Here is a 21,500-nt window from a genome sequence, read left to right as displayed (position 1 = left end):
CTTAGTTCCCAGACCGAAAGATCAATCGGTCATAGGAACAAGATGGGTATTCAGAAACAAACTCAATGAAGACGGTTTGGTCACGAGGAACAAAGCCAGATTAGTGGCTCAAGGTTACAAACAGGAAGAAGGCATTGACTTTGAAGAGTCATTTGCTCCTGTAGCCAGAATTGAAGCCATTAGGATTTTTCTGGCTTTTGCGGCTTTCAAAAACTTTAAAGTTTTTCAAATGGATGTTAAAAGTGCATTTCTGAACGGCGATCTACGTGAAGAAGTGTACGTTGAACAACCACCCGGTTTCAAAAATGCTGCATTTCCAAACCATGTATACCGGATGAACAAAGCTTTATACGGTCTAAAGCAAGCACCTAGAGCCTGGTATGATACGCTAACCGCATTTCTATTAGAGCATGATTTCACCATCGGTTCGGTGGATAAAACTTTGTTTAAGTTTGAAAAGAAGGAACATATCCTACTTGTTCAAATTTATGTAGATGATATTATTTTCGGTTCCACCGATCCAAAGCTCTGTGACAAGTTCTCAAAAATGATGACTGACAAATTCGAAATGAGCATGATGGGAGAATTAAGTTTCTTCCTAGGACTTCAAGTTAAACAACTCAAGGAAGGAACATTCATCAGTCAACCGAAATATACCAAGGAGCTGCTAAAGAAATTCGGTATGGACACCTGCTCCTCGGCGGCTACTCTAATGAGCTCATCAATTAAACTGGACAGGGACGATGAAGGTCAATCGGTAGATCAGATTGCGTACCGAGGCATGATCGGTTCCCTACTGTACCTGACAGCGAGTAGACCGGACATCCTGTTTGCAGTTGGTGTGTGTGGGAGATTCCAAGCAAATCCAAAGCAATCCCACTACACAGCCGCAAAGAGGATACTGAAGTATCTAAGAGGCACTCCTGATGTCGGTCTGTGGTACCCAAAAGACTCATCCTTTAATCTAACAAGCTACTCAGACGCAGACTATGCAGGGTGCAAGATCGACAGGAAAAGCACCAGTGGAACATGTCAGTTCCTAGGTGACCGACTGGTGTCATGGCACAGCAAGAAATAGACATCGGTGGCTACATCAACCGCGGAGGCTGAATACCTGGCGGCCGGAAGTTGCTGTTCTCAACTCCTGTGGATCCAACAGCAGCTGAAGGACTTCGGTATCATAGCCGAAGAGTCCCCGATTTTCTGTGACAACACAAGTGCCATAGCGATCACCTACAACCCGGTTCTCCACTCCAGAACCAAGCACATCGACATAAGGCATCATTTCATTCGGGAGCATGTCACGCTGAAGCATATCCGGCTGGAATACGTACCAACCGATCAACAAGTAGCCGATATCTTCACGAAGCCGCTGCAGGAAGCTAAGTTTTCTCAATTTAGACTTACTCTCGGCTTAACCGATATTAGCCAAATCCTTCCAAAGGATACTTAAAGGGAAATCGGTTCAGACAGACAAACCGGTAATTCTTCCTAAGATGTTGAACTTTGAATCTTCGGGGTGTTTGTGGAAGAACCGCCCAGTCTATCAGATAGAGTAAACCGACCGGCTACTTGGTGCATGCACCATGTAACCGCATCGGGATGAACAACTGATACCTGACCGGTTCGGAAGAAGGTTACCCCAGATTATTTGAATTTCATACAAAAGAGGAATAGTTATCAAAGGTTAAAGGTCTCTGTTCTGCATCATTGCCTTTTCAGAATAAACCTGGTCGCGCCTAAAAAGACGTGAAGATCTTTTGATATCTTTCACAGTCCAGGCCTATGACCGACACCTAGACCTGCAAAACTGCCTATTTTATGCAAAGATTCTTATCCTGCGGTTAATACATATCATCTCATTTAATGCCCGGATAATAGGTTAGCCCCAACACCAGTATTTAAAGGAAGCACTCACTCACCAAAACACTCACAAAAACAAAACACTCTCTCTATCACTAAGGCAAAAATGTCTCAGTTCACAAATATCCTTCAGGTTGATTTTGAGTCGTGCTCCAACACCGATCATTACGACATCTATAAAATGATAAAATCCTTGGAGGATACCGGCCTCCAATACTTCCTTGATGATAAACTCACCATTTATCCTGGGTCTGTTCTGGAGTTTTTCCAAAATGCCAGAGTGTTCAGAGGAACACCACATTTTGACACCCACATTCAATCTAAAGTGGGGGGTATTCTCTTTGACTTCACCGAGCAAGACTTTGCTCGGTGCTTCGGCTTGCCCAAACAAGGGCTAACAGATCTTAACCCCCCGGCCAACCTAAAGGCCGAGGTCTCACACAACCTAGCCCGGTCGAATGAGCCGGTGGATGACCACGGAAGCAAGGCCCACTTGAGAGCTGAATATCAGCTACTCAACGACGTGTTAGGAAGGGGCATCTTGGGAAAAGATGTCACTAACACTTACTGCGTGGCGGTTTTCAACATGATGGCGACCATTGTCACCGGTGCGCCGGTGAACTGGTCCAGAGTGCTGTTTGACGTCCTTATTTGGATAATCGGCACCCGGTCAGTGGCCCTCATTCCCCAAGTAAGCCGACTTCTTGAAGAGCTTGGCGTCCCGACCTGTCCCGGCGAAGGTCTAAACCATGCTCAGGTGCTCACAAGGGAGGCAACTGATTCATTCTATGAACAGTTTGAGAGAGAATGGAGGAGGGGGAACTTCAATCTCCCTCAAGATTTCAATCCCCGCGCCCGCTAGGTCACTCCTTCCTGCATCCGGTCGTTTTGCAGCATGTACCGGATGCATCCTTAACCAACTCAAATCTGATCATATCGGCTTCATCCATGTCTACTTCGGTTCTATTTGTGTTTTTCATTTCTGTATGCCATGTTTCGGCTTTATCTCTACCATTTTCGGTCTCTATCTAATCAATATCGTTATGTGTTAAATGCAATTAATGAGATAATCCCAAATTAATGAGATAACTCCCAACCACCCGAACATTTAATATCCAACCGAACCGGTTACTTCTCAACTAACACTTACCTTGGGTTTTGCAATTTGCTCCTTCCCCATGCATCTTGAAAAGGGAAAGATTCTCTTCCTTAATAAAACAAAACTGACCATCAATGCTCAGAATTTCCCTACAAAACCGATCCTATATAAGGAGTCATCCTCCTCTCATTCTATCACATTCATAAGAGCAAAATCACTTGTATTCCTCTTGAATCTCTCTTCCAATACCGAAATCATGCCGAGTCGAACTCTGGGAAACTTTCTAAGCGTCGATTTCGACTCATGTCTGGCAGAATGGGACTATGACCATCCAAAGAAAAACATGTTTGAATGTCTTATTGATACCGGACTTCAAACCTTCCTCGAAGAATCCGGTCCTGTACTGATTGAGGATGTCAAGGCATTCTTCAGAAGTGCCTGCATCAGGGGCGACTACATTGTCTCTACGGTAAGGGACCACACCTTCTGGCTTGATGAAGCCGAATTTGCCACCCTTTTCAATCTGCCCAAAGAAGGGTTCTCTGATTTCCCGACTATGGAGGGACTTGATGCATTCTACTATGGACTACTCTGCTCTGCAACTCTTGATCCGGTGGAAACCTACGGGTTAAAAACCCGTCTCTGTCGTAGTGCTCAGCTACTTCTTGAGATTGTCACTCGGTCCATTCTGTGTCAATCCCCAAATCAGCGGTATTCACAGAATACCTATAACATCATGACCCACATCTACCACAAAACGACCATCAATTGGTCAGCGGTCCTCTTTCAAAACTTGAAGAACATGGTGCTGACCAAGAAAGGTCTCGGGCATGCACCTCACATCAGCAAGTTGATTCTCAAGTACCGGCCAGAGTTTGGACTGGGTACACCTGCTTCCCACTCAAACATTCTTGATGCAGATGCGGTGGAAGAGAAATTTTCCAGAATGGTGCTTACTTTTTAAGTGCTTATCTTTCGTGTCATTCTATCGGTTTTCTCTATGTACTCTTTCGTATCGGTCTCTTGAATAAAATTTCGTTTGAGTTTCAATGACCGCTTCTCTTTATTCTTTGCGCATTTATCTAAGTAACCGAAAATTAACTCGTTCTTATCCGGTTTCATAAAATCTGATTACAACTGTTAATCAAAATGTCTGATTAGACTTAGAAACCGATCATTCATTCGGTATCAAAGGAAAGAATGCGTCATCCATGACATAGGCTAAGGGTTTTGGAGGGAAATCTCCCGCCCAAAGTTGCCGCCCACCTTTTCACACTTAACCGCCCATAGTTTGGCGCACTTTCATCTTGGAGGGAAAATTCCCGCTCTTTCATGATGGGACGGTTGGGCTTCCAAACCGTGACTATAAAAGGGGGCCTTCGGTCATTTCTTTCATTCTCACGCGAATTCACTTTATCTCTCTAACTTCTCTAAACTCTTTGAAGCCGTTTTCTCTCATTCTCAAACTCTTCAACATGGGTCGTGATTCGGCGCTGTTCAAACTATACTCTCAAGTGGATTTCGAGGAAATCCGGCAGAATGGGACGACCGAAGCGAAGGACGTTATTGATAAGCTGATTAAAACCGGTCTGGGATATTTCCTAGACGGTCCTCACGTAATTTATAAGGAAGCGGTCGAAGAATTCTTCAACACCGCAATCATCTCCTACGAAAGGATCATCGCAACGGTTTGCGGTTCCCAAATCGAGATCACCGAAGCTTTGGTGGCCGAAAGCTTGCGTCTCCCAACAACTGGCCAGGATGCAAAGGCAGAAATAGACAATGACACCTTTGAGACAGCGTGCCACTTTTTATCGGCAACCACTGAGCCGATCACGACATCCGGAAGTAAAAATATGCTGAAGCCGGAATATATCCCGGCATGTGACGTTTTCACCAGGGCGATACTGGCAAGGGGAGGAAACTTCAGCAACCTCACCAAAGACAAAATCAAGATGATAATCGGTCTGCTGGAAGGAAAAGAGGTTAACTGGGCAAGAGCAGTGTTCGGCAACCTCATGGACATGGTGAAACCGGATTCAACCCGGTCATGGGGATATGCCGTGCCCCTCGGTAAGATCTTCATCCACTTAAAACTCAACGTCGGTCCCGGTGTTGCGTTAGCAAACCGTTGCATCATTCGATCGAGGCAATTTCTTCCAAGAACGCAGTCGGCCTCCAGTTCCACAGGTGGCCGAAAGAAGAAGGCCGCAAAGAAAGATGCCCCGGCAAAAGCAAAGACCGGAGGTAAGAGGAAAGAAAATATAACCTTCGCGGACCCGCCACAACAAACAGAAGATGAGGAGTGGGCCCCTGAGGAAACCGAAACGGAGAGGACCGATGATAGAACGGTCAACGACGGCGATCATTCGGCTCGGAGTCCGAACGATGCCGAACAAAGCGCTAATCCTGAGACGACCGAGGGTGAAGACGGGGTTGATGAAGGAGACAATGATGAAGGCCACAACAAGGAAGAGGCCGACGAGGCCGAGGCCGAAAGATTAGCCCAGAAAATCTTTCAGGGCATAAACAAGCGAGACGAGGACGTTATAGACCTATATTTGGAATGGCATGAGCACCGCTTCAACACAAAATATAAAGACATCCTACCGACCTTCCCGCAACAGAATTGCATCGACAGATTGGAGGAGGTAGAGGACATGATCTTACGCCTCACGAAATCCAAAACAATTCGGGAGGTACAATGCCGAACCTGCCTCCTGATACCGAGAAGCCATCTTCGGAAACTAAAAAGGCGCATCAGGAAGATTAAGGAAGAATATGCCGAGGGGGGATCGGTGTGTACCGTAGCGCCGAGAGCTTTAACAAAGCTTGAAAAGGGCAAACTGGAAATACGTCAAGAAATAGAGCGGCTGGAAGCAATATGCAACCAAAAGCAAGTACCGGTCTATACTGCTCCGGTAATCGAAGAATTTCCAGTCAACAGTCAAACACCTTCAAGGGAAGTTGAGGAATCGATACCGACATTGGGAGCTGAGGTTCCAAACTTAGAAGATGAGGTTCCAAACTTAGAAGATGCGGTTCCAAACCTGGAAGATGCGGTGCCGAACTTAGAGGATGCGGCACAATTAGAACCTCCAAATGAAGAGGATGCACAGTTAAATCTCGATGAAAGAGCCGATCCTGACCCCACCGAGCAATCAACGCCTTCTCCTCCACCGGAAGTCACCACTTCAGTCCCTCCTCAAGAATGGATTGATGACCGACTTCAAAAGTTTGAAGCATCAGTTTCGGAGCGGGTTGAGGACCGACTTCAGCAGTTTGAAACATCCATTTCAGAGCGGATCGATGACCGCGTACAAGTACACGAAGTGTCCAAGTTTCAACCGCTCAAGGATAGATGTGATAACATATTTGATTCGGCCCTGCAGTTCACCGATGTGACAAAACAGCTTCTGGAGCAACATCAAGCACGCCTAGCAGAACTCAGCACCGGGCTGTGGGAAGAGGCCGGTGAGCGCGAAAATTGTGTTCAGCGAACCGCGGCTCTGGAGGCTATGACCTCGGACTTAAAGAAGGATTTCGAACGGGTCGACCAGACAATCGACCGGGTCTCGGTACTGGAAAAGAAAAACGAAGATCTCGTGACCGAAGTAAAGGCCCTTACCGAACAGATGGCTGAAATTCTAAAGGCTAAGGAGAACGCAGATGCCGCGGCTATAGAGGCTGATGCTCTAGTGGCTAAAAGGGTCCAGGATGCGCTGGACGCCGAAGCTAGCAAAGATAAAGGGGCGCCGCGATCGTCTCAACTGACAGAACCAGATTTGGAGGCCGAAAGAATAAGAAGAGCCGAAACCTTATACCCAGGGTATGCCGAGAAAGTGGCCAGTCAGGCTGTGGAGGATGCCGCACGATTGGAAGAGCAAAAACGGAAGCTGGCCGAATTTGCAAAGGAAAACGAGAAAAAGAAGAAGGCGGCCGCCTCCGCTTCAGAACCGAAAAAGAGAAAGAGGGTGGCTCCTAAGAAAGTTCGGATAGTCGAGATGCTCAATGAAATCTCTGAACCGGTCACTACGGGTACCTCGCAGCAAGCCGACCTAGTCGAAGACGAAGTCGAGGAACAATTGCGGTCCCGGTCTAAAAGACAACGATCCTCACAACAGACCAGGCAACCGCAACCGACGAAAAAGAAGAGTGCCTATGACTTCACAGATTCTGAATAGGGACTATCCTTCCTTTTCTTATTTGCCTTAGTATTTATGCTTTGTCTTTTCCGGTCTTCTATAAATATATATAAAGTTATTTTTGAATCCGGCCTTATTTTGCATTTCTACTTTGTTTTGATAATTTTAAATAAAATAATCAAAAAGGAAGAAATTGTTAGATAAAAGATAAAGACCCTTCCAAAACTTCTTTTCCAAAATTTTTCGAAAAATTCTCCCAAGTCAAAAATCCGGCCAAACAAAACAACCGGCCTACGGTTGCAAACTTACATGATTTTGATAATTTTAAATAAAATAATCAAAAAGGGAGAAATTGTTAGATAAATTTAGACCGGTTCGAATAAACCTAACTTAAATAAACTTTCCATGCAGGAACAAGGAACCGGACCGGATGAACAAGAGAACCAACTGAAGAAACCTAACCGGTCAAGCTACCAAACCGATCAAGAGTATTCGGAATATGACCGCACAAAGGAAGGATCAGCCAAAGCTCAAAACCGGAACCATCAAACAGCCGATTATCCACAAGACAAGAATAACCGGAAGAAGTCCGGTTACTTCACTACCAAAAGACATTCGGCCAAGTCAAGAGGCCGACTAGTACAAGAAGATATTTCGGGTATCTGTTGAGAATGATACCAAAGAAACAGACTGAATACTTCCATATCCATGCAAGTCTGAGGAAAGACTGTAGGCTGCAGAAAACAGTACTACCGGATCCTTCTACTTCGGGATAAGCCAGAAAGGAAATCTTCAAAGTACAGACAACTGTCCAAACAGACATTGCCTACATTGAGTAAAAGACAAACCCGGCAGGTCTGTCTTGCAAACCGGAAGAACAGACCGGCAGGTCTGAGACGACCGCAGGTCTGAAACTCTGAGACACTGAATCACTGCATCTCTGATCAGCCAATCAGATTCAAGGCTTTGAAATATGACCGTTGGCATATTTCACCTATAAAAAGAGGCAGTTGCAGAAGAGTAAATGTGGGACATACATTGGAATAACAAGAGCTAAGAGCATTTACTACAAGTGATAATAGTGTGCTATTCTAGAAAGCCTAAGTGTTGAAATTTAAAGTGTGTTCTACAATTTCGGTGTAAATTGTAAGAGTGTTATCGAGCAGAGAATAAGTCTCGATCGGCTTGTATTTGTATTCCTTAGTGAATATCCTTCTCGCGGTTTCGAGAGGAAGGGGTGACGTAGGAGTTCTATCTCCGAACATCCATAAAAATCTGTTGTGTTATTTACTTTCTGCTGGCTTCATTATATAACCGACTAATTTAACCACACCGCTCCAAACCGACTAACTTAACCATACCGAATATACAGATTACCGAAACCGACTCACCATTCTTCAAATCTCCATCATCCGAAACCGATTCCGTGCCTATCATACAAGCGTGCCGCTTCAACCTGAAAGCAAACCTCTTCCGCGCTTGAACCTAGTTCAAGGGTTTGTGACAGGTTGTGTAGTATTGAAACCCCGGTGTTAATCTCTAACCGGATTAACCACCACCCTACGAGTGAGAACCGCTAACCGGTCCAACCCCCGGTCCACCAGCGTCGACCTAGATCCTAACAATAACCATCAGAGAACCGAGGCCTGCTCCAAAACCTGTTTAGGTTATTGGAAAAGGGAAGGCGATTGCAACCTATTCTAATGAGGAGGTCTCAAAGGCTACATGTATCGTAAACCTAATGATGGATCAAGCCAAAGTAAAAGCTGTTGCGAAGTTCGATATCTTCGATACCTGGGTTATGAACAGAATGTCCAATAAGTATGATCAAGTCATCAAAGGAAGAGGAATAAACGAGAAATGGTAAAAATTAGTCAACATTGTAAAGAGAGTCCTGAAATGTACTAAAACTTCGTTTATGAAGCTCTAAAGAGAAAAGAGTTGGTTGAAGCCAATCTGAGAGGTCGAGCTCTTTTTCCTGTGCTCTAAGCGAGAAAATACAACTTCAAACCTTTGGAAAATAATGCTGATGCAGAGGAGAAGGCTCTGAAGAAACTTGATGAAATCATGCAGGATTATATCTCTATAGTACTTTGGTATGTTCATGAAGCAGACTGCTCAGGGGTAAATCCTTTCGGAAATTCTTCAAATGAAGATGAACCGATGCAACTTTCTAATGATGTTGATTTAATTCTTCTGGAAGATGAGCAAGCCGCTGCTCATCTCATGGAATTAGAAAGTCTGTCTGTTGAAGAAAAACGCCTTATGGCTCAACCCAGAATTGAACAGACTGAGGAACCAGTTCAATCCGATCCAATCATTGAAGAAGAAGTGATCAATATCGAACCAATTCAACCGATTGCAACCCAAGAAGAAGAAGCGCTGGAATGCCCTGTTCTCGAATCACAGGCATCTCTAGAGAAGGAGGCTGAAGCTAGTCAGCCTATTGAAGCACATTTTGAGGGGAACCCTCAAAATAAAAGGAAATATGATAAGAGTTCTTCTGCTGAGGGGAACAAGACAACAATGATACGTCTTCTGAAAGTTCTAAAGATACTCCTCGACCAACTCCGATAATTACAGCTGCAAACATTCATGATGATGTTGTTGACCTTCCTCTTCACTCCGACGGTACGTCTGATCAGATTCACAAGGTATGTGAAGATATTCTGGGTGATGAAGAAAAATCTAAAGATGTTTCTAAGAAGGATGAACCAGAGAAATCCTTGCAGGTTCACACTTATGTCAGTCCTATTCGTACCGCACCCGCCAACTCTCAAGAAGTCTCATCAAATGAAGGAACATCCGCTGGTGGTGCAAAGTTACTAAAGTCTATGATAGAAATGATGAGCACCCTTCACAAGACTGTTGTGGACTTGTAATCCAAAATGGTGAAAATTGTAAAGAATCAAAAATCAAACAAGAACAAATTTGCGTCTCTCATTGAAACTCATAAAGAAATTGAGAAAACTATGAAGAGGAACACGTATGAGATCAACATCCTCAACAAAACTTACACCAAATTCGAAAAGAATCTGTTCAAACGGCAGTCCGATATGTATGATTGTGAAAGAGAAATCAACATTGAACTTCATCAAGAAGTTATGGCTGGAGTGACTTTGATTCAAAGTCAAATGGTTGAGATGCAAGGTCATATGAGTAGAGCTGATGCTGAGCAAATGGAACAAGATGATTCCTTTGCAAGGAAAATTCAGGCCGTTTAAGATGCTGAAGCTGCTGCTAATAAAGGGAAGAACCTCATTTCTCGTGACAATGATAATGTTAAAAAGGGGAAGGAAATTCTAGAGGCGGTGGTAACAGTAGAGGAGGTGTGTCGACCGACACCAGATCTAAGAGATAACCAATTGATGAAGGAAGTTGCAGGCCAACCAAAAGAGGTGGAGGTCGCAACGATGATCGTGGTGGCCGTTCTCTCCCTTCATTTCGAAACCTTCTTAGTGGTGAAGAATTCAACTATCTAATCGTGAAAAGGGAAGATCAATAATCTATCTTCTTCTAAACTTTCTTTTATTGCTTTGTGAACTTGGTTTTCGAACTTGTTTTTTTTTAAACTTGGTTTTTGGAATATTGGTTTTTGGAACCTATTTCTGTAGTTTGCGAACAAGTATTACTATTTTTTTTAATTTGATGGGTCTTTATCTAATTAATCGCGCAAAGTTTTAACATCATCATCAAAAAGGGGGAAATTGTTGGGTCAAATTATTTTGACTAAGTGTCAAATCATTTTGACTAACGGTATTTTGATGATGAACTTGTGTAAAACTTAAATAAGAAGGAAACTAAGCCATCTAATTGTTTTTATGCAGGTGCATCAAAACGTGCTAAATTAGACTTAGCCTGAATTAGGTTCATTAGACGTATTGGTTATTAGATGTACGTAGTTAGACGTGCAGTCTAACAGACGTAGTTAGACGTGCAGTCTAACAGATACGTAGTTAGACGTGCAGTCTAACAGATACGTAGTTAGACGCGCAGTCTAACAGATACGTAGTTAGACGTGCAGTCTAACGGATACGTAGTTAGACGTGCAGTCTAACAGATAAGTAGTTAGACATGCAGTCTAACCGATACGTAGTTAGACGTGCAGTCTAACCGATACGTAGTTAGACGTGTAGTCTAACTTACGTAGTTAGACGTGTAGTCTAACAGACGTAGTTAGACATGCAGTCTAATGGATACGTAGTTAGACGTGTAGTTTAACATACGTTGTTAGACGTGCCGTCTAACAGATGAAAGTTAGACGCAGGGAGTGTATCACTTTCAGACTAGTTTGAAGGGACACGTAGTTAGACGTGTCGTCTAACTCCATTAGACTTGGTGGTCTAATTGATCGTGCTATTAGACGGGGGCGTCTAACTACATTAGACTTGTTAGTCTACTAGAGCACGTCTAATGCATCGCTTCAGTAGTTGCTTGAAGTTAGCATCCGTCTACCCACGATCAACTAGCTGTACGCTACTCCTGCTCCACTAATCCGTGCAGATCAGTACGCCAACGAGTTGCATCCAATGAATTAATGCCACGTAAGTAAATATTCTTCCCACTACTTGTTTCTTGCAGGACAATCCTAGAAGAATATTCGGCGCACTACCAGATTGGTACGACCACGATCTTTGTGCATAGTGTCTGTTGTACTGTGTAATATGGAGGTTATCTAATGGGCACTTGCTACGTGTCAATATAGAAGATTCGACTATTGGTACCTGTTCTATATTTAAAGACCCTCAAGGACAACGGACGAGCTGTCAGTCTGCCGAACTTACAATCGATCTTACGAATTGCTCACTTGTATACTTACTATGTTTGTGTGTTTGTACATCAAGAGAGAGATGCAATCAAAGTATCGTCTAGCTGTGTGATATTATTCAATATACTGTAAGTTGAACAGAGTCTGTTCTATTCAATAGTGAGCTAGCACTGAAACTATATTTGATTCTAAGAAAAGTATAATGAATCCTTCCGATGGTTAGAAGAAGGGGTGACGTAAGAGAGTTTTGCTCCGAACTTCCATAAACAACTCTCTATGTCGTTTACATTCTATCCTTCATTCTTTCATTCGTTCTTAGCTTCAAACCCAAACAAACGTTTCCGCACTTGAGTCTCTTCAAGAGTATGCAAAGGTTTGTGAAGAATAGAAAGTGATATTAATCCTTAACATGATTTCTATCAAACCGTTTTCTAGAAGTTATCATCAATAGTTAGACCCCTGTCTCTATTGGTGCCACTGATCCTTTCATGGTGTTTGACTTAACTTGTCCACTTTAGCTTAGAAACGAAAACCTTACGGTTGAATTAGTTTTTTCACTTAAACTAAGAACTAAAAATGTTATGGTGTTTGACTTAACTTGTCCACTTTAACTATGATACGAAAACTTTACATTTGATTTTATTTTCCACTTAAATTAAGAAACTTGTGTTATGACTTAATTTGTCCACTTAAATTAAGAAAGGTCTTTTAACTTGTCAACTTATAGCTATGTTATTTTATGTTTGGCTTGTCCACTTAATCTAAAAATATTAAAATACTTGGCTTGTCCACTTAAGCTAAGAAACGAAACTCTTGTGGTTGACTTAGTTTGTCTACTTAAACTAACAACCTTGGAATGTTTTTACTTTTGACCCGACTATTACTTAGTTTGTCCACTTAAACTAAGAAATGTCTCTTAGCTTGTCCACTTAAGCTAAATTATTTTATATTTAGTTTGTTCACTTAAACTATGAAACTTTAAATTACTTAGCTTGTCTACTTAAACTATATATTGTGTGTTTGACTTTGCTTGTCTACTTAAACCACATACCTTTTATGTTTAGCTTGTCCACTTAAACTAAAATCTTCTGCAGTTGAATTAACTTGTCTTCTTGAGCTAAGAAACATAAATCTCCGTCATTCAAAATGGCTTGTTCACTTAAGCTAGGCTTAGCTTGTGCACTTAAGCTAACTAACGAAATACTTTTTTAATTTAATTTTAATAAAAATGCCCCTAGTATAAAAGGTTCCTTATTTTTTTCATCATTTAATTAGTCAACCACACTTGAGAAAAGGAATGTACACCTCCTTAACATTCAAGTCATTTGAGTGCCTCTACATTGGCATGCACTATGTTTATAAAAGTACATGACATGCGAGTTTCAAAACCGCTATTAATTAAAATGTCAAAAAGACGCCATTTAGAAAAACATAATGTATTCCCAAGAAAATTTCATTATGATTTATTGTATTAATCATGAGTAATTTATAATGGTTATTTTAATAAATCATAAACGAAAATAACATTTATAATAAATTTAATAAAGAAAAAATTGCTTGATAGCACATAACTTCATTAAAATTAACACAGTTCACAAATGCATATACAAAATATTAATCCCTCCCCATTTTAACAACATCGGAAAGATTAATAAGAATTCTAATGACTTGGGGACCCTAGGAGCATTTTCTTGGTCTTTTCTCTTTCTACCCTAGCGATGTAGTCGTAGACTCTGTTATTGGCCAGAACACAAGAATGTTTGATTTTAACCCCGGGTCCAACAGGAACACCGAGATCGATGAAGAAACTACCAAGATGGGAAACGTATCCAATTAGCATTCTTGGAGATGAAATCATTTTCTTTAAGTTGTCGAAAATAACTTTTGACCAGTTGATAGGTATACCCCTAGTAATAGCCATCATTATCTCAAAAGTCCTTTTGGAGTAAACATTTGTTGCTTCTTTAACTAGAATAGACTTGGAAATGATATCATTGAGAAGCTAGAACTCGAGTTTTAGGAGAGATTTGATCCCATGAGTTTCGACAACGAACTCGGAATTTGAGAAAAGATGCTTCATTTCGTAAAGAATGTCGCTTGGAGAGGTGGAAAAGTCATAAAACCCCTCCATTGGAAGGTCGAAGAATTGGGAAAAGTCTTCTTCGGAGAAGAATAATTCTTCTCATCTTACTCTTGACAGGATAATTATATCTTCAATTACCCTTGCATTTTCAAAGAATTCAAAGACACTTTCTTCGAAAATGGCATGGGATCCCTTGAGGAACTTCTTTAAACCCGAATCCTCGAGGGATTGGAACATTGAAGTCATTTCTTCAATCATTACGGAATAGACATACTCGAAATCGATGACCAGAGTGTTACGAGCAAAGGCTTTCATTTCTTGATTTCTAAGGGGGAAGATGACTTTTGTTTATGAAAGGAAGTTCTAGATCGAAGGAAAGTAGTAACTTATAATTATTTAAAAAGGATTTTGGAATGCTTCAGATTGGTGAGTTACTCTCAATAAATTCAACATTAAATAGGGGAAAGTCATTTAAAGTTCATCCTAAAGTTCATTGGGGAAAGAAAAGTAACCGTTACTTATGTTAGTCATACTTTTGAACATTGAGAAACATGTGTCTTCAAGTTACTTAAGACATGACTGTTTAATTTCTGAGAGGGAATATGCATAGACAGATAATGAAAAAATAAGACAGTTGTCCCATTTTGATCCGAAGATGAGACTACCGAAACTTTCAATGAAAATAGCAAAAATAGCTGTCTACATATCACATATCCTGTATTGAAGGGATCAATTATTTAATTTGAGGAAAAACCGCCTTCGCTTAACGCGAAAACTTAACCTAACGGTATTTATTCTAATCGTACATAACCGATCGACTTAAGTTCCAAGTTTCTTAAGCTGTTCGGTTTGATCTACATCTGTTTCGGCCGAATGATCTGGTCGGTTTTAAAAGGTGAAAACCGTCCAGTTTTATTTGTCTGATTGATTTACTAAGTCATTTTCCCTCTAAATTTATGCAAACAAATATTTTATGAAATCATATAGTCAAAATGTTTTGAGAAGCGAAAGCTTCTCCCAATGTGCATGCCGTGGTTTTTTAGAAAATTAAGTTAAGGTCTAGAAGACCCAAAATATTTCTAAAGTAACAAAACTTAGTCTCTTGGAGTGGCTTGGTGAAGATATCAGTCATTTTTTGATCGGTTGAGACATATTCTAGCCGGATATGCTTTTGCACCACATGATCTCGGATGAACTGCTGTCTGATATCTATGTGCTTGGTCCTCGTGTGCAAAACCGGATTGTAAGTAATGACTATGGCGATAGTGTTGTCACAGAAGATTGGGGATTCATCAGCCTGGATGCCGAAATCTTTCAATTGTTGTTGAATCCATAGCAACTGAGCATAATAACTCCCAACAGCTAGATATTCCGCTTCAGCCGTTGAGGTTGCATTGGAGGTCTACTTCTTGTTGTACCAGGAAATAAGTCGATCACTAAGGAATTGGCACGTTCCACTGGTGCTCTTCCTGTCCACCTTACAACCTGCATAGTCTGCAGCAGAGTAGCTGATCAAATTGAAACTAAAATCTTTCAGATACCACAGTCCAACATTTTGAGTGCCCTTAAGATATTTTAAAATTCTTTTAGCAACTACATAATAAGATTGTTTAAGATTAGCTTTAAATCTCCCACAAACACCAACATCGAAGAGAATGTCCGACTTGCTAGCTATTATATAGAGCAGAGAACCAATGATCCCACGATATGCAATGATGTCAACACTTTGACCATCTTCATCCTTATCAAGCTTGATTGATGAGCTCATGGGTGTTGAGGCAGTAGAGCAACTCTCCATGCCGAACTTCTTCAACAGCTCCTTTGTGTACTTGTCCTGGTTATGAAGGTTCCCCCTTCAAGTTGACGAACTTGAAGACCTAAGAAGAAGCTTAACTCCCCATCACGCTCATCTCGAATTTATCTGTCATCATCTTAGAAATATTCTCACACAATTTGGGGTTAGATGACCCAAAGATAATATCATCAACATATATTTGAACAAGTAAGATATGAGAATCTTTTTTCAAACTTGAATAATGTCTTATCAACAGATTCTATAGTGAAGTCATGATCAAATAAGAATTTAGTAAGAGTATCATATCAAGCTCTAGGAGCCTACTTAAGACCATATAATGCCTTATCGAATATGAAAACATGACTCACAAAGACAGGGTTTTCAAAACTGGGAGGCTACTCAACATAAAACTCCTCATTAATTATTCCGTTAAGAAATGCACTCTTAACGTCCATTTGAAAAACCTTGAAGTTTTTAAAAGTAGCAAATGTTAGAAAATTTCGAATGGCCTCAAGTTTGGCAACATGAGCGAATGACTCCTCGAAGTCAATTCCTTTCTCCTGTGTGTAGCCTTGGGCCACTAGTCTAGCCTTGTTCCTCGTGACCAAACCATATTCATTAAGTTTGTAGCGAAAGACCCACGTGGTTCCAATGACAGATTAACTAGTTGGTCTTGGAACCAAATGCCATACTTTATTTCTTTCGAACTAGTTTAGTTCCTCTTGTATTGCAAGGATCCAATCTAGATCAAGTAATGCTTCGTCAACCTTCTTAGGCTCAATCTGTGAGATGAAAGTAGAGTTCGCATACTCATCTAACAATTGATTTCTGATCCTAAGAGGTGTAGAGGGGTCACCTATTATTAGCCAAGAAGGATTATTTATGTTCCATTTGAAGTTTGGTCCCGAAACATTTTCTGACCGACCGGTTATTTAATCAAGATTTAACCGACCAGTTGGCTGATCAAGATCTGACTGGCCGATTTTCTCAAAGTTATCCAGACTATTAGTAGCTTGTTAAGTTGCTGTCTGGTTTTGTTGAATTTCAACATTCTTAGCCGTCTGGTCAGAAGCAATGTTTCGGTTGAGCTGTACTTCATCTTCGCTATCAGATTAAAAATTGAAGTCCTCCATTTTGTTAGACAAATAAGCTTTACTAATTATAGAAGTGTTATTTTCGACAAATTCATCAAACACAATATGGGATGATTCCTCAACAATTAAAGTTTGCTTATTATAAACTCTATAAGCTTTACTAACTGAAGAATATCCTAACATAATACCAATATAAGATTTGACATCAAAAGTGGTCAAATAATTCTTGCCATTTTTATGAATGTAGCATTTACAACCAAAAATCCTAAAATATTTAATATTAGGAGCTTTGCCATGATAAATCTCATAAGGTGTCTTGTTAAATCTTTTATTAATTATTGACCGGTTTTGAGTATGACATGCTGTTTTCATAGCCTCTATCCAAAGTTTTTGGGCCACTCCGGAGTTGGATAGCATTGATCTAGCCGCCTCCTTAATAGTTTTGTTTCTCCTTTCAACCAAACTATTTTGTTGTGGAGTTCTGGCATTAGACAACTCGTGTATAATACTAGACTCCTAAAGGTAAGATAACAGAGTCCTATTAGTGAACTCATTACCCATATCACTTTGAATTATATTAACGCTTACCGATCTTCTCATTTTCCACTCGTTTAAGCATTTTAGTCATATTAGGAGTGACTTGATCTTTAGAAGTTAAGAAAATAACCCAAGTAAACCTAGAGTAGTCATCAATAATTACTAAGGTATATCTCATGCCTCCTAAACTTGTTACCTTAACTGGACCGAAAAGATCCATATGCAAAAGTTCTAAGCATCTTTCAGACAGAATGTTACCCTTACTTTTAAAAGTTGACTTGATCCATTTGCCCATCTGACAAGCATAATAAACTTTATCTTTAGAAAACATATATTTAGGAATTCCTTCAACTAGTTCTTTAGAGCATATAGAGTTAATAGTCTTAAAGTTTAGATGATTAAGTCTCTTATGCCAAAGCCCCTTGATCATTCTTATTTATCATGCAAATAGGATTATATGATTTGTTTTTCTAGACTTTATAAACATTACATGTCCTATGCCCTGTCAACAAAGTACTTCCTTGTTGATCCTTAACTAAGCATGATTGCTTATGAAATTCTACAATATATTCTATATCATACATTTGACTTATACTAAGCAGGTTGTAACACAAATTTTCAACAAGTAGCTCGTCGTTTATGATGATGTTATCATGGACAATCTTACCCTTCCCCACTATCTTACCCTTGGAGTTATCACCAAATGTGATTTTTGATCTAGATTCTTTCACAACGTTGGTTAGAAGCTTGTTATTTCTAGTCATATTCTTTGAACATCCACTGGTCCAAATACCACTCTGAATCCTCCAGGCATCTGACCTATTTAACCTACAAATAAAACTATTTACACCCTTTGGTACCCACATTTAATTGGTTCCTCGGTTGATCAGTCCTTTGGGGATCCATACTTGTGTTATCTTGATGGATCTCCTAGTGTTAGTCTTAATAATTCTACTTGCATTAGGATTGACATTTCTCTATTTTCCTTTCGATGAGTCGTAATATTTTGAGGACGAGTTATGATGATACCTCTTTGATTGCTTGTCATGTTCATGTCCATCCGACCAACTGACTTTCCTTTTCTCAAGATTAAGTCATCGTGACTTATTAGTTGGCTCCACATATTTTAGTTGCTTTTTAGTTAATGACTCATCTGCATCGTGACTTTCTTGAGTGTTAGTTGAGGTACCATTAACAAAACTTATGGAGGGAAGTTAGCCTTTATTGGGTTTCAACTTCTTGCATGACTTATCTGAGTTGCTGTTGTCATAGACTAGTCCAAATTTGTAGTTGGCCGGCCTTTGATGACTCGTCATCTGATTAACTGCATCCCCAGATTTAGTCAATGTAGTAATCACATAGTTGGTTCTCTCGTTTTTCTTGGTCAGCAGTTGAATTGTCTCATTGAGCTTCTCATTCTTAGAGGACAGTTTATCTGTTTTATCAGTTGTTTTATCTTGTTGAGTTGAAACGAGAATAGGCAGTTTCTTGTACTCAATGACCATGTCGTTGAGTGCAGTAACCAGGTCCTCTTGAGTGAACGCTTTAGAGATAAAGTCAAATACCTCTTCATCGTTGACCATGAAGAATTTAACTTTTTTATCATCCCTATCAGAGTCCGAATCACTTTGGGCCCACTTGCTTTTTCTTTCCTCTACCAACATTGCTTTCTGATCTTTATTATGCTTGGATGAGTTATGATCCTCCTTATGTTTTTGATTAGATGGCTTCTTGTCATCTCTCCTTGACTTCCAAAATTCCGAATTGTAATGACCTAAACTATCACAGTTAAATCAACAAATGTTAGCCTTATAATAATTAGAATTGTTGTTGTTGTTGAAAGACGAGTTAGATTGATTCTTCCTCATGAATTTTCCAAACTTCTTGACAAGTAGTGTCATCACATCTTTGCTGAACTGCTCAGTTGACTTGATGGGTGCAGGGGCTGCTGGATCCATAGAGGACACCAACACTCTAGTCACGATTGAGGATGAGGGCTCATCTTCATTCCTTGAGTTCATCTCGAAGTCATGAGCTTTCAGATCATCAAACATGTCGTGCAACTGCATCTTGTTGAGGTTTTTGGACTCCCTCATCACCGTTGTCTTAACATCCCAAGCGCTGTGAATTGTCTTCAACGCCTTGACTATGATTTTTTTGTTTCCATAAACCTTTCCCAAAATGGAAATTTCATTGACAATCCTGGTGAAACATTCGTCAAATTCGTTCATCGTTTCTTCGGGACGCATTTTGATGTTATCGAACTTCTGAGTTGCAACCATGATTTTTTTCTCTCTAGTTTGTTCGTTGCACTCATTGAGTTGAATGATCTTCTCTCATACTTCCTTGGCAGTGGAACATGCTCTGATCTTTGCAAACATGTTCTTCTCCAGAGTTCTGTATATGGCGTTCTTCGCCAAGTTATCAAGGTTGTTCTTCCTTTTGTCTTCGTTAGTCCACTTGCATCTTTCCTTCTCAATGTTTATTGGGCCGTCAATGATAACATACCACATATCATCGTCTTGTGAAGCTAAATACACCTGCATACGTTGCTTCTAATCAATGAAATATTCACTTAGGAACATGGGGGCTTGTTGGAAGAACATATGATGATATTCGAATGCTTGAGAATAGAAATAGTCTGCTCTGATACCACTTGTTAGGATCGGGTGCAACAATAGTGACGAGGGTCTGACTAAGTTGAACGCTTATACACTTCGATTTGATATTAACTCTTTTAGAAGTTAATATACGTTTCTATTCTTCGCAAGTTATCACAAACTCTTGAATATAGTTCAAGTGCGGAAATGTTTTTTTAGACTTGAAGCAGCATGTGAATGAGATTTTAAAGAAAGGAATACAAGAGAAAAGTGATTTTATGGATGTTCGGAGTAAAAGCTCCCACGTCCACCCTTTTTTCTTAACCTCGAGAAGATATTCACAAGAAAATTTGGTTTGAATACAACACTTGTACAAACCCAGTCGGACAACCAGGACTTAGACACTGCCTATTTCCAAACTCCTAGCACAACACTCTGTTGAACAGAAACAAATTCTATCAACTTACAATACTAAAAACTCACATAGAATAAACAGTATGTAATACAACTTTAACACTCTAGCAAACTGGTAAGCTTTTAGGACAATTGTATCAAGGTATGAAAGCGCTTTGAAGATGGTTAAGCACGTTGAAGACGATTTTCAAAGCTATGTAGAAGCTGTGATCAAACGGTTTCTAAAGAGGTAGATCATATTGCAAATCGTTCTCTATTTTATTCTTAAATAGTCAAGCTGCAACGGACATATTTTCTTCAGAGGACATTTGTCTTAATTTGATTGGCTGAGTTCTAGGATAGTACATCAAAGAAGATCCTCCTTTGATCTTGTCTGTACTGGATGATATTAAGCAAAATATTCATTAATGGAATGTGGTATACAAGGAACGTACAGTTTAGAGGTTTTAACTTGTCTTGGTACATGACATTCTTTTAGGTCTAGTTCTGCTGTTGTGTCAGACTGTCCATAAAGAATGCTTGATCAGATGCCACATTTGATCAAGAACCATGAACGCTTGTATAGTATTGAAGTGGTAAAATACCGGAAGAATTTTGATATGATACTAAACTGGTAAAATACTGGAAGTCTTGGATATAGAACTGAAAAAGAGATAAAACCAGAAGCGCTTATCTAGAAACCGATCTGGATAAGCTACCGGATGTTTATGTAAAATACCGATTTAATTTAAAAACCGAAAGCTCACAAACTACCGGACGCGCCTTGATAAAATACCAAAGTCATATAAAACAGGAAGCGCATCTTTATAAAACCGATCTCATATAATACCGGACGTGCATTGATAAAATACCGATCTCATATAAGAACTGACCTTGTATAAAAAACCGGACGCGCATCTATATATAATACTGAAGTAGGTATTTTACCGATCTCGATATAAAACCAGACGCGCTGTTTTGCATAATACCGAACTTGGTATAATACCTTGATTAAAAAACCCAATCTAGTTTAAATATTGGAAGCTCTTATTAAAATAATGATTTGGAGAAATACCAAATTGGATATAAAAACCAGAAGCGCCTTTTTGCAGATACTGAAGTT

At 40.2% G+C, this 21,500-nt stretch overlaps 1 protein-coding gene across 1 annotated transcript; it reads right to left on the bottom strand.

Moving 5' to 3' along the window:
* Positions 1-15,360: 15,360 nt before the first annotated feature.
* Positions 15,361-15,756, bottom strand: LOC124913326 (secreted RxLR effector protein 161-like). The gene has a single exon (XM_047453918.1). The coding sequence runs from the start codon at positions 15,754-15,756 to the stop codon at positions 15,361-15,363; it is 396 nt and encodes a 131-aa protein (XP_047309874.1).
* Between the last annotated feature and the right edge of the window lie 5,744 nt (positions 15,757-21,500).

This window comes from Impatiens glandulifera, chromosome 8, assembly GCF_907164915.1.
Source record: "Impatiens glandulifera chromosome 8, dImpGla2.1, whole genome shotgun sequence".
Lineage (NCBI taxonomy): Eukaryota > Viridiplantae > Streptophyta > Magnoliopsida > Ericales > Balsaminaceae > Impatiens > Impatiens glandulifera.
Note: the sequence above shows the minus strand (reverse complement) of the source record. Positions and strands in the feature narration are given on the sequence as shown.

What these genes read in the sequence shown, in the direction of transcription:
- LOC124913326 (XM_047453918.1), bottom strand. Translation starts at nt 15,756, where the DNA reads ATGGAGAGTTGCTCTACTGCCTCAACACCCATGAGCTCATCAATCAAG.